This window comes from Halichoeres trimaculatus, unplaced genomic scaffold (assembly GCF_033239565.1).
Source record: "Halichoeres trimaculatus isolate MK-OKI-2021-1 unplaced genomic scaffold, fHalTri1.1 fHalTri1_scaffold_3, whole genome shotgun sequence".
Lineage (NCBI taxonomy): Eukaryota > Metazoa > Chordata > Actinopteri > Labriformes > Labridae > Halichoeres > Halichoeres trimaculatus.
Window position 1 is genome coordinate 16,370,408 of NW_027437181.1, and position 12,443 is coordinate 16,382,850.

At 37.4% G+C, this 12,443-nt stretch overlaps 2 protein-coding genes and 1 long non-coding RNA gene across 3 annotated transcripts in view; 1 reads left to right on the forward strand and 2 right to left on the reverse strand.

Annotated features, from left to right (window-relative positions):
* The window catches only part of dpep1 (dipeptidase 1), a 69,925-nt gene extending 66,860 nt beyond the window's left edge, over positions 1-3,065 (reverse strand). Inside the window, exon 1 of the mRNA XM_074666514.1 lies at positions 2,997-3,065. Within this exon, the coding sequence (XP_074522615.1) occupies positions 2,997-3,065 (69 nt within the window). The remainder of the gene's footprint in view (positions 1-2,996) is intronic.
* A 224-nt stretch (positions 3,066-3,289) lies between these two features.
* Positions 3,290-10,278, reverse strand: dhodh (dihydroorotate dehydrogenase). Its single transcript, XM_074665639.1, has 9 exons — positions 10,144-10,278; positions 9,250-9,462; positions 8,629-8,828; positions 7,598-7,680; positions 7,220-7,407; positions 6,425-6,538; positions 5,479-5,632; positions 5,247-5,406; positions 3,290-5,008 (listed from the first exon to the last, which is right to left on the reverse strand). Exons 1-9 carry the CDS (start codon positions 10,159-10,161, stop codon positions 4,864-4,866), a joined length of 1,275 nt encoding a protein of 424 aa, XP_074521740.1. The 5' UTR covers positions 10,162-10,278; the 3' UTR covers positions 3,290-4,863.
* A 334-nt stretch (positions 10,279-10,612) lies between these two features.
* On the forward strand, positions 10,613-12,386 carry LOC141787420 (uncharacterized). Its single transcript, XR_012598069.1, has 3 exons — positions 10,613-11,049; positions 12,090-12,185; positions 12,360-12,386. It is a non-coding gene; the product is annotated as an uncharacterized LOC141787420 (long non-coding RNA).
* The last annotated feature ends 57 nt before the right edge of the window (positions 12,387-12,443 follow it).

The following is a 12,443-nucleotide window of genomic DNA, read 5'->3' on the forward strand; positions in this document are numbered from 1 at the left end:
ATGTAGCGAGCAGAGTGGAATATAAAGCAGAGTGCATGTATTTAATGCTCTTGCAAATGAAATTTAAAGTCTCCTATTGTCTAGTGTCCTTGTCTGGATGCGGCAAATTGCTCAAATATAATATTTATATATTCCCCATGCTAGATCTAGATGATGTTTCTGTCCAAGGACTATATAGGTAACAGTAGGTGACTACTAAGCACTGGATGATGGACATATTACCAATATAAAACAACCCAAATAAGCTGTTTGTGTTTTTAAGTGTGTTTAAAGAGTTTTTCCTCAGGTTTTATCATAAAACACGTAACTTCAGGCTGAAAATAGTTTCATCCAAACATCTTAGGGAGAACAAGGATTCAGGAAAGAGATTCATGCCTGTCTGACTGTAACAACTTGACAGGCTCACATGTGTCTGTCCTCCTCCTCCTCCTCCTTAACAAAACACTTAGAGAGCACCAACATCTCTCCTTACGTAATCCCATCTGCTCAACACTCGCCTTGCTGTCCATTGTGTAACTTAATTATGTACCTATGCTTTTTGAAAATGTGTCTTCAATTCATACTGAGAGAAGAGGTTTAAGTGTTGTTCATAATGCCTTTGAGAGAATACAAAGGAGGTGGAAAAAGGATTCAATGAGTTTCAGAATTTATCATACCTCTAAAAAGCAATATGCAAGCAGCCTGAAAAACGTTAATTTACTTCAAAAGTGAAGCCATTGTAATCAGTTATCATTTGTTGCTATAACATGCAGATAACATTAAGTTTAACTTGTTTTTTTTTACTCATATAGTCCCATGAGGAAAACACATTTACTAAAGCTGTTTCATATAGGCCATGGTGTGATTCTTATTAAACATTTAACTTAAGCAGAAGAAACAAGTACAGATTGGTCTAAGGAGATCAGGAGACATAATGGTTAAGAATTTTCAACATGGAAGTTATCAAACCAAATCCAAAGTTGTGTTTTTCATCACCAACTGTTCTGAAAGACTACTGAATTGGTATTTAAAAAAAAAAAAAAGAGAGAGAGAAACAGATGGGAAGGATGATTTGCAAGTTCAAGGTATAAAAGCTAGACTGATCTAGATAAAATGTATAATAGAGGGCAATGCATACCAAATTATGTCAGCTGAAAGAGAAGGTTTTTCCCTCTTCTATACTTTAAACCTAAGTTTAAAAAAAAATACACTGTTAGATACCTAAATTAAATGTGTGGATGCCATTAGTTGACAGCTTTGAATACAGAAATTAAAAAATGTAGGAGACCATTTGTCACACAAATGAGAAAACCACCCAGCTCCATAAAGTGCTTTAACTCTAAGTGTTGTTTTTCAGAGACTTTCCTTCACTTCACCATTCTGAACTGGACTGAGGAGTTTCAGAGTGATATTTATGTTAATATTCTCAAATATTAGTCAGAAAACTGAAATTCTTTGCAAAATCATGAATTTATTACAAATAACACACAACACAACACATTTTTTTCCTGTTCAGGGAACCCGAGTAAATTGCTGTGATTTGCTAATCAAAACATGTTAATATGCTTTACTTTTTTCTGCTATTTTGTAAAACAGTAAATTTTAGAACTCATGGAAAACAACAATAGTTGTGCGTTTGCAGAGAAAATATAATTTTAATTAAAAAGCTTGTACTCTTGGTTGAATAATCATAATAGAAACTAGTACAGTATTCAACTATACATTACAAATGTAGAGTAGAGGTGACAAACACTTTACTCTGGATGATGATCAATGAAGCACCGTAAATTGTAAGGCAGGGTAAAAACCTCTGCTTCTGAAACTGATACAAGATCCTCCTGAGACTGACTGAATGATAAGGTTGTTGCTTATGATTCTCTTTAATTGTTCGTATGAACTCCTCACACAGTGGGATCGCTCATCCATGGCAACAATAAATGAGGAAACTTTTCTATCAAACCATTTGTTGGTAAATGTAAATGCGACATTAAAGTATTAACCATAGTTACTGGTTTGTTATCAGTGCTTGGCTGGTTTAACTTGTGGGTATAACCTATGTCATAAAATATATTTACACAATAGACCCAGATTTTATTTAAGAAACACTATGACACACTTCAGTGAAACTCTGAGAAAGTGACCACTCTTGACATACTATAGGCTAAGAATTGAAAAAAAAAAACGTTTACTTTGTTGACTAGAAGCACATTTGACGGCCAGTCATATGTGAGTCAAAGCTGTAGGCCTACATCTTTATGCTAAAGGAGTGCTAAATTCAGTGTTCCCATGACTTACTTACAGTTCTACTTTGGCACAGATAAATCTGGAATCTTCTGGGGATGGCTTGTTAGGTAGCATCCCAGGTTTCTGGGTCAGTCACAGCTTTGTCACAGTCTCTGCAGGGCCTCTGGGATCTTGCTCTGAAGTTGTTCCAGTGTTGATATCTTCTTTGTGATAGAAGTCATGGTCTTGTGAAAACAGTGTATTGATTTCTTCTCATGAGACTGCCTTCATTTTAACTGAAGAACTGATTCTCAAAGCTGCTGCCAGTGGCATGTTCTACAGTGAAGATAGGTGACAGTACGATGGCCCACATGCTGTGCTCAGCCCTCAGTAAACACAACCTGTTTGTCTCTCGCTGTATGAAAATGCTTTTAAACAGAGTCCAAGCAAAAAGCCTTTTTCCTCGGTGCTTGAATCCTTCTTTACACATAAAAAGGTTTTTGGTAATCCTACGCCTCATATTCATGATCAGAGCTACTGCAAGTCACACTGCTGGATAAGCAGCTTTGATTTAAACCCACTGGGACAAAGTATGTTGGGTAATGGCTTTAGTTATTGACTTCAATTATTCGGAATTTGAAGGGAATTGTTATCAAACTACCATCTTTTTAAAGTTGGAGGTAAATTATTTTTAAAAACTTTATGCAGGTGTTAAATGTGTTTTTTATGAGTTTATGAAATCACCCCTTTACGAGGCCAAGTAATTAACCTTCTTCCTTTGTGTGGGCAAGTACAATGATCTGGTTCCTGAAGATGGGAAATGCCCGTGGAACCATCATGGTCACGTTCATGGTTACAATCATGGTGACCTCCCCTGTTTTTAGACTAGAACACAGTCTATTGACCATCTACATTAGGTAAAAATAAAAAGCAAAATTGCAACATATTATGCATGTTGTGAAAAAATAGTATCCCAGCCAGTCTTTGTTTGCTTCAGAAAGAGTGATACAGGTGCTGGTCACAGCTGCTCTTCACAGAGGGCATCTGCTGTCCTTCCTTGATAAATCTAGTAGCTGTAATCTATTCTGGGATGATCAGGGTGATACCACAGAAGACACCTCTAAACCAGTCAACAACAAAAGCAGCATCCACAACCAGCAGGAGGCCATGATACCACACTATCCACAGTTTAGCAAAACAGGACAGGAGGATGAGTTTAACATGGGGGTAGAGGACTTCAGGGGTTTATGTCCTACAGGTAATCTTAGCCAAACTCCAAACTCTCCCATGAGGTCTGCGGGAAAAACAATTGTTAAAAATGACAGAACACTTCAGTTCTGTTCATATAATAACCCTATTCTGTATTTAGTTAACTATACTTAAGCACACACTTTCCAGTCCACGTGAAATATAAACCTGTTCCCTGCAAACACAGGATCAAAACTGTTTTTGAGGGAGGAACCACAATATATGTTTAATTGCATTAAAATCAGGACATTACTTTAAGCCGCTCCTGCATTCACCAGCTTTCTATGCCCTCCAATAAGAGAGTATTCATGTTTTACTTAAGGGTGCTTCTTTCTTCCTTAAATGCTTCAAGGTCAGGTCAGAAAATGAAGTCATAATCTCTCAGAGGGTACTCTATGAACAAACCACAAAATATTATTCAAATAAATATACAAAGACACACAAAGCAGCTTTCCATGTTGTCATCCTGAGATTAACATAGTAAAATGACACAATAGAAATAATAAACACATAGGTCTCAAATGCATCTTATCCAAAGACAACCACTCAGACCAAAATTTTATTTGGACACCTCAATGTCAACCCCCTTACTTTCTTAGAGCAAGGTAGCAAACGAGGATAAAAACCTGCCTTTTATTTGTGACATATGGTATCATCATAAAGTGCCCCAATGACCTGCCCTTACTCTTTGTGTTGATCTATGAGAGTTTCCAATCAAAGATCTAAAGAGGTCTGACAAACTTTCCCTTAAATTAAAAAGCTCACAGCTAGTCACCAAGAACAGATCTTTCTTGGATTTAGGTTCTCCTACTCTTAAAGACAAATTGAGCAAATACTTTTCTCTTTAATCCAAATGTTGTTCAATGTTCCAGTCTTTCCTCAAGTTTCTATACACCATGTGTTTCAAGAACAGTAAAGACTGATATAGGTCAGGTCAACCTCAAAACCTACATTATCTATCCACAATTTTTGCATTACAATCCAAACTCAGAAGGAAGATTATTTTCTGACTGTTAGAAAACATTAAAGAAAAGGTTTATTCGGGTAGTTTTTGGAGAGTTGAGGCACCTTGGTGTCAATGTGCACTCAACAATCATAAACTGTTTTTACACTGAAACAAAAGATTTATGTATTTAAATTAAATACATGCATCAGCCTAAGGACACTCATCAGTGTCCTTAAAGTGATTGATGTCCCTGTAAAGTTTAAGTTAAGGCCAGAGGCTGATTTTGTGGGTTGAACATTTGCACTTCCTACAACAAATACTGAAAATATGAATTTAATAGAAACAAATCCCTATAAATTAAAACAAAACTCCATGTCTGTTCATCCTTGAAATCAATGGACGGGGGACGAACAGTCATACACATGGTGCATTTATCACAGTTCAGTAAAAGTGGTGGATCATGTGGCCTAGTTTGCAGAGATGGCCACTACAGGTGCTGAGTCTGTGTTAAGGTTTACTGTCTCCTTCAATGGGATGGGTTTATGAGTGGACGTATCAGACCCTCTGTGATCTGCTCCCACTGCCTCTGACACGCTGCTGAAGCCTTGTTCCCTGTTGAAAAAAATGGGTCAGCACTTTTATTTTGGATAAAATGATGCTGAAATTCTTCAGCTGAACTACAGAGTCAGAAATCCAAGAGAAAACTTCAAGGCTTTACCAATTTTCTGGTTAAAATTTTACAATTCACTTTCAGTTCTCTTTAAGAAAAGGTCTGGGTGAAGTGGGCCTCTCTTAAAAAGATTAAACTTCCTAGAAAAATTGGCCCTGGCCTCAACAAAGTCTTACTCACTTCAGAAGTTGTTCCAACTCTCGCTTTATCTTTGTCACTATAGGTGGACCTTGATACGTCAAAGCTGTGTAAAGCTGAACCAATGACGCTCCTGCACGAATCTTCTCCAAAGCGTCCTGCCCACTAGCCACACCACCAATACCAACTATTGGGACTTTACCTAAAAAGAAAGACATAATGTCAAAGATGTATTGTATATGTAAATTTTAATGTTACACTAGTAATTGGGTACCTTTAGTGAGGTTGTACATCTCCTTCACAGTGCTGGTCGAGAGGTCTTTGAGTGGCTGGCCGCTGAGCCCACCAACTTCAAACTTGTTTGGATCCTGAAGCGTCTCAGGTCTAGACACAGTAGTGTTAGTCACCATCAAACCATCCACTCCAAGCTGCCAACATAGAGCATACATCAAGGAGAGGACAGGAAGTCAGTGCAACAGTGGGTAAAAGCCACCTGACTTTCAAAGACCTCCAGTGTTAAATGTACTGTGAGGAACAGAGTGCTGCTTAAATTGTTCTCTTCTTAACGTCTCTTCCATTAGTTTGTCTCCTCGCTCCAATAAGCACAAAAACAAGTCTGGATGTTTCAAAGAAAAGAAAAAAACAATCTATTACATCTTCTTTACAAAAGAAAACTCATAAAACTCATCCTACTAATTAATTTATGCTAATTATTTTGTTTTTGTTGATAAATTTTATTTTTACAAAAAATATAGGATTTCTTAAAATGTTGTTTTAAGAACTTAGTTGATGGTTTTCAAAAGTGATGTACCAACAGGATGGTGGCTGCAGACTTGAAAAGGGTGTGTGTGTGATTTGCATGTGACGTCCCACAAAGAAAGACTTTAGCCTGTTTAGTTTCTCCAGTAAACACTTTTCTTTTTTTTCATTAAAGAAGGACAAAACTTTTTCCAACAGTCTTTAGCAGTATTTTTATTTTTTTAACCACACTTTGGAATAATGATTAGAATTTTACTCCTTAACCCTCTGAAAAAAAGAGCATACTGTGCAGATGTGAATTCAAATCACACTACATTTTTACACCTTAAAAACAAATAAAAGAATAAATCAAGACTAAAAATCTCTTCTGATGAAAATAAAATTATTAAAATGTAAACAAGCTTGAAAATAAGGATTCAGCTTAAAGTTAAAAAGCTTAATGCTTGTGATGTATAACCAACCTCAGTGACAACATCGGCAATGTCCTGTTTGTCCTGTGCTGTGAGGTCAGGAGCAATCTTCACAAGCACTGGGGGTTTGCATCCTTCCTGCAGGGCATCACGCTCCTTCAGTACCTGAGCACATTAAAAAAAGGTGAATGATCAGATGAGTGCAACTTTTCAAAAGACTGCCGGTGCATTGATTAGTCCGTTTTCAATAAATGGGTGCAAAACATCAACTGGGAGAAGTTGTTCAATTCATGGGACTTGATATCAAAGTGGGCAATACCACATGTGGAATGCTCATCAGTATGGAGTTAAACAGCATTTCTCAGCTTTGAATTCTTATTGAATCCCATACTGAATATGTCTAATTTGATAACAAAAAATAAATCTCCAAAAAGTGGGTCTTTTTTGTAATTAAAATATATTTAGCAGTGCAACGTGAAAGTGGACTTCAAATCTGTTTTCTCATTAGTTTTTACATTAATGCAATCAAGTCCAGACACATTATTTTTCTTTTACCTGCAGGGTAAAATACAAGCTATGCTCCATCAAAAATGAAAATTAATAAAAAATTAACAGGAAAATTAAAACACAAGGTGAAAATTATTTTTTGATAAAAATTCTGTTGTTTTCAGGCCTTTCTTCTCTATAAGGGGATGGTGGTTCAAGTTTACTTTTAACCATCTTATGTGAAGACTTTCTGTCATTTGAATGCAACAAAAACTGGTCATGAGAAAAAAATTATTTATTTTGTGTAAACTTTTCTGTCCCCGTGAAATTCCAACCCCATTAACTTTCAAACAGTAATACCATATGTAAGAGCTGGCGGAGCTCAGCCTTCCCCTGTAGATCCCTGAGACCTGGTGTATTGGGACTGCTGACATTAACCACCAGGTAGTCAGCCAATGGGCCCAGCACTCTCACTCCCTCCAAGTAATCTGCCCCTGCATCCGGGGACAGCTTGTTCTTCCCCAGGTTGATGCCCAGGGGAAGGCCAGCTATAAACAAAGAGCAACACAAGTATTCAAACACAAACACACAAATAGGAAAGTTCAGATGAGCACAAAGGCAGCATCATGTGAAGTGACTTAAGTGGAACAAAGCCTGCAAACACACAAGGACAGGTCAAGGCTCTACAAAAGAGTACAATAGAGTGTTTAACCACTATCACAAAAAGCGCCTGCTGACCTTCACTGTGCTGTTTCTGTGTGTCTGCACGAGCCAACAGCCTCTGTTGTGCATCTGCTAATCCACAGCTGTTGAATCCATATCTGATGAGAAGCAGACACCAGATTACTGCATAAGAATGTATTGAAAGAAAAACTTCAAAATGACACTGCTCATACACAAGTCACTCAAACAATTCAGAATGATTTCCTTCTGTGAGGGTAATTTCTTGTCTTTCTTCTTCCACAAACTTTTAGCTATTAATGTTTTTAACCTATGCACAAACTGCACATAATGCAACAGGCTGCTCTTCAGAGTAGCAGTCTGCTGCACAGAAATAAAATTCATATAGTAGAAAAACCTGACTAACCAGACTCTAGTGGTCAAACCGAGCTGAATTCCCAACAACTATATCTATATATATCTATTTATATATATATATATATCTATATCTCTCTCTCTATATATAGATACATATATACAAGAGAGAGAGCGAAAGAAAGAAAGAAAGAGCGAGGAAGAGAGATGGAGGGCAACAGAGAGATGTTTTTTAATTTTAATTTATTCAAAGCTAGAGAAATGGAGATAAGCCCATGAACTCATTTTCACAGCCTAGTAAATGTGAGGCCCGTGGCAACAAATATGTAGGCAGTGTAATCTCTGAATGTTCAGAAAAATATGAAAAATGACATAAAACCGTCACGTAGCCATATTGTTATTGCTCCCATTTTGTTTTCTAAGAGTTTTAACTCCAATTGAGACATCTTTTGCTGTTTTGTGACAGGAAGAAGAACATGAAGCTACTCAATACTATTAATCAAAATAGAATTATGTGGTTTTTTTAGGCTAAAAGAGGCTGGTAAATTTAAGGATCCATACAGTCCCGAAGATTTACACACTATTTCTGGCTGTACTTTTTGATTTTTGCTAGTTTCTAGAAAAATTGGGATTAAAGTAAAAAAAGTGATCATATGAAACACCAGACTTTACAATGTTAAAATATGTTGTGTTAATAACAATAATTAGTAAAAAGAGTGCATGTTAAAACTTACCGGTTTATTACTGCATGATCAGTTGTGAGTCTGAACACACGTGGTTTGGGGTTTCCCTCCTGGGGTTTGGGAGTAATTGTGCCCACTTCCACAAAACCGAAGCCCACTTTATATAACCCATCTATAGCTTCTCCATGCTTATCAAAACCTGCTGCAATACCTATGGGGTTTTTGAACTTTAGGCCCAGGACGTTTACTTCCTGTAAATACATAGAAACAAAGTTATGAAGTCTGCTGACATCCATGTTGTTATAAAAGGAAAGTAGACAATAAAAATAACCACAAGTGTACAGAAAACAGTGTAAGAGGGAAATATTGAGCAATACTGAGAGCCAAAACTAGCCTTAATAACAGATAACTACTGCATTAGTGGAAAATCCTATATGACGCATGCTGTAAAACTGTCTTTTTTTTCTCTCTGTGCAACATACCTCAGTAAAATGCCAGGAATACCCTTTTAACCCTCTGCTAAGTTGTGCTGCACTTCCTGCAGAACTTTATGGTGCATCAGTGTAAATACTTGTGCTCTATCTATCATGATTGTTCATGATGTGGAAAGTTTTTGCATCTGCTGTCAATGGAAAATTTAAAGGACCAAAATGAAGATCACACAGTGCTTACCAATGATGCAGGGTCCTGGTAGCGGTTCAGAGGAACTACACCCAGACCAATCATCTTCACTGCTAACACATGTGCTGTCTCTGCCCCCACAATCCTCTGCAGAAGGGGCATCAGCTGGTTGGCATAAAAACGCTCATCTCCAACCACGGTGAGGTAGGAGGCAAACAGAAGGCTGCCAGAGCTGATGACCTTCACTGCTTCTTTTAGCTGCTTCTGTTTTCACAAAATCAAAGAAAAAAAAATCCATTTAACTCTTAAAAGAATCACTGTTTCTTGTTTTGTGTTTCTAGCATGGGTGTTCACAGTCAATGCTAACGTAAACTACTGTGGTTTGTGTTTCATAATAAAGTTAACAAGCATGGACTGGATGGAAATAACGTATCTCGGTTTTATGCAGCAAACTTTCGTTTGAGTACTTGTTAACTTGTCTGATTTTCACTGTAATAACACTATTACAGTAGGCCAAATGGGATCCAAGGGGGGAATCTTGGGAGGATACTGATTTGATCTGAATGCTTCTGATCTTTTTTTATGTATACTAATTAAGGTGCAAAGCTTTGAATGTATACATTTTCATGAGAAATACAGATGATTCAGTTCTATCTGTGTTATGGGTAGAAACTTTGTCAACCCAAACAATTCAAATATGTTTCTGTGCTGCTGTCAAACAGTATCCCTTCCGAATATGAAGGAAAATCTGGTTAACAAAACCCACGATGTTGTGTTGATATGTCAGAAAACCCAACCCGAGCTGACTCTCAAGTGTTTGTTTCCTGTTTTTTTCTCAGGCAGAGCTATACGAGCTAACGTTAGCCGGTAGCAATGCACACAACGACGTTTGAATTAATCTTACTCTTTTCAAATGAATTGTGTTAAAGCGATCTCTAATGTTACCTTCAGAAGTCCCGCCATGGACGCTGATCTGTCATTGCATTAAAGGGCACTGAAAGCATTTTCTAACATGTTACACAAACACGCGCGGGAACTACTTCCTATATGTAGTATCGCGGGATTTCCATGCTGGGAACGTGATAGATGGAAGAGTTCTTGTAACACTGCTACAAAAGGCAGTAGACAAAAAGTGATTTCATCTATTAGAAAAGAAGCACTTCTTGATATTTTTTTTCACAATAGTTAAAAAAGGAAATTGAATTAAAGTGTTTTATGTGGACAAAAACGAAAAAAACGACAAACAAACAAACAAACAAAAAAAAAAAAAACACTTCTTTGTAGGGTTGGCAAAACCTAAGATTCAGCCTGGCTGAGCCATGGTCTCCAGAGACTCCTTCACTTTGCATCTTGTTTGAGTGTCTGCAGTGATTTTCCTAATCTACAGGCAACTTATGCAGAGTTTTTGTGGGGAAAGCGTCCTTATTTTCATGTGACAGGAGGAAGTGATCTTGTTATCAGAAGTTGTTTCTGCCAAGGCTCCAACAGCACTATGTGCTTTGGACCCTTGCAGTACAATTACAGAGGACATGTTTCTCCGAACCTGTGTCTTTTTGTGGATTTCAGTTGAATTTCTGTATCTGTCTGGAAAGTCTGATGCCTGTCCAGGCAATGGCTTTCCTGCCCTGTGTGATTTTGTCTTCAGAAAAGTCTGTTTTGACTTTGTTGGGGGATCCAAAACCTGGTCCCAGGCAAAGGGCAGCTGCGAACAGCGAGGAGGAGAGCTGCTGGAGGTACTGGACAGCCAAATCAAAATCTTCCTGAAGAATACCCCTCTTGAAAGAAACACAAGCAATTTTACTTTTTGGCTGGGGAAGGGGGTACAGGAAAAGAACCTGGAACCCTCCAGAGGTGAGTAAAAACACGTGTTTTTCAATTGAATGATGAAGTTGATTTTCTGTTTTTTTTTTGTGTGTGTGTGTGTGTGTGTGTGTGTGTGTGTGTGTGTGTGTGTGTGTGTGTGTGTGTGTGTGTGTGTGTGTGTGTGTGTGTGTGTGTGTGTTTTGTTTTTGCCCATGATCGTTGAAATGAATAAATTAGTTTTAAGAAGAAGAAGAATGAAGAAAAACTTAATGAAATGCCCCAGTGTTTAATTTTATCTGAAGCACGAACAGTGGCACAAGCCACAAGGTACTTACAACCATCGTTTCACTAAGGAGAAGAACTCAAACTATTTTGAAATGTGGAATAAAGAACATTATTCATTCCAATTTACATGTTTAAGCTTAAATAAGTTAATTTTCTGAAACAGAATTACAGACAAAGAAACTATTTTCTGTTTTAAATATAAATGGACATGTTTGACCTTTGGGTGTACTTTCAAGCTGTTTAAAATCCTGACAAATCCCCTGAAGATATCATTTGAAGGCTACTTTTCACTCTTAGTCTAATCAATGAAATTAATTAAATGAAATTATATCATCGTTTCAGCCGTAATAGCCTTTGTCTCTACTGAGGATAAAATGATAATGATATGGTCTGGGTTTGACAAATGCAAAAGAGCAGTGACTTCTACTTTTAAAACTGAATGGTAGCATCACCAGGAGGTTTCTTACAGGATGACCTAAGAGGCCATGATGTATGGGGTTTTAAATAAATTAATAAAAACAGGCCAAGCAAGGAAGTAATTTAAATTAATCAAAACTTTCTTAAAATCAGTTCCAAATTTAATTGGGAGCAAGTGCAGTGGAGCAAAGCGCGATGTGATGTTGGATATGCCATTTGTCCTTGCTGAAAGTCTGCAGCATTTTATAGGCCCACAAGTTTAAATCTGTTTAAGCAGATTGACTGAGACAGGTGAAATATAATGCCGAAACACTGTCCCAAAATCAAGCTCTCCACATGTTGTGTTGCTTTGAACTGATGTGTCTTCATGCTTGTTTTTTAATCAGACAATGTGGACAACTGCACATACATGAAGCTGAATCCTCTTCAGCTCATCCGAACATCTGACTGCAACCAAAAACGAGGCTTCCTCTGCATCCACAGTATGCAACTACTATTCCCTCATCACTGCTAAAACTGGTTTTCCCTTCCATTTCCGTCCTATATTTTTTTCTTTCTGTCCTCTCCTTCATCGCCTTCATTCAGCACAACAAAGAGAAGTTAATTTATTTACTGTTTTCATGCTGTCTGCTTAAAGTATTATTCTTCTTTTGAAGGTTTGCGGTCGTCATGGAACACAAAGGCAAGGGTTACAATTTCTATTCAGTGAGAAAAAACAAAACAAAGCAGAAAAATATGAA

What these genes read in the sequence shown, in the direction of transcription:
- dhodh (XM_074665639.1), bottom strand. An exon ending in ACCAGGACCCTGCATCATTG is followed by an intron (nt 8,829 to 9,249) that starts GTAAGCACTGTG and finishes ATGTATTTACAG; the next exon opens with GAAGTAAACGTCCTGGGCCT. An exon ending in GATCATGCAGTAATAAACCG is followed by an intron (nt 7,681 to 8,628) that starts GTAAGTTTTAAC and finishes GCTTCTCATCAG; the next exon opens with ATATGGATTCAACAGCTGTG.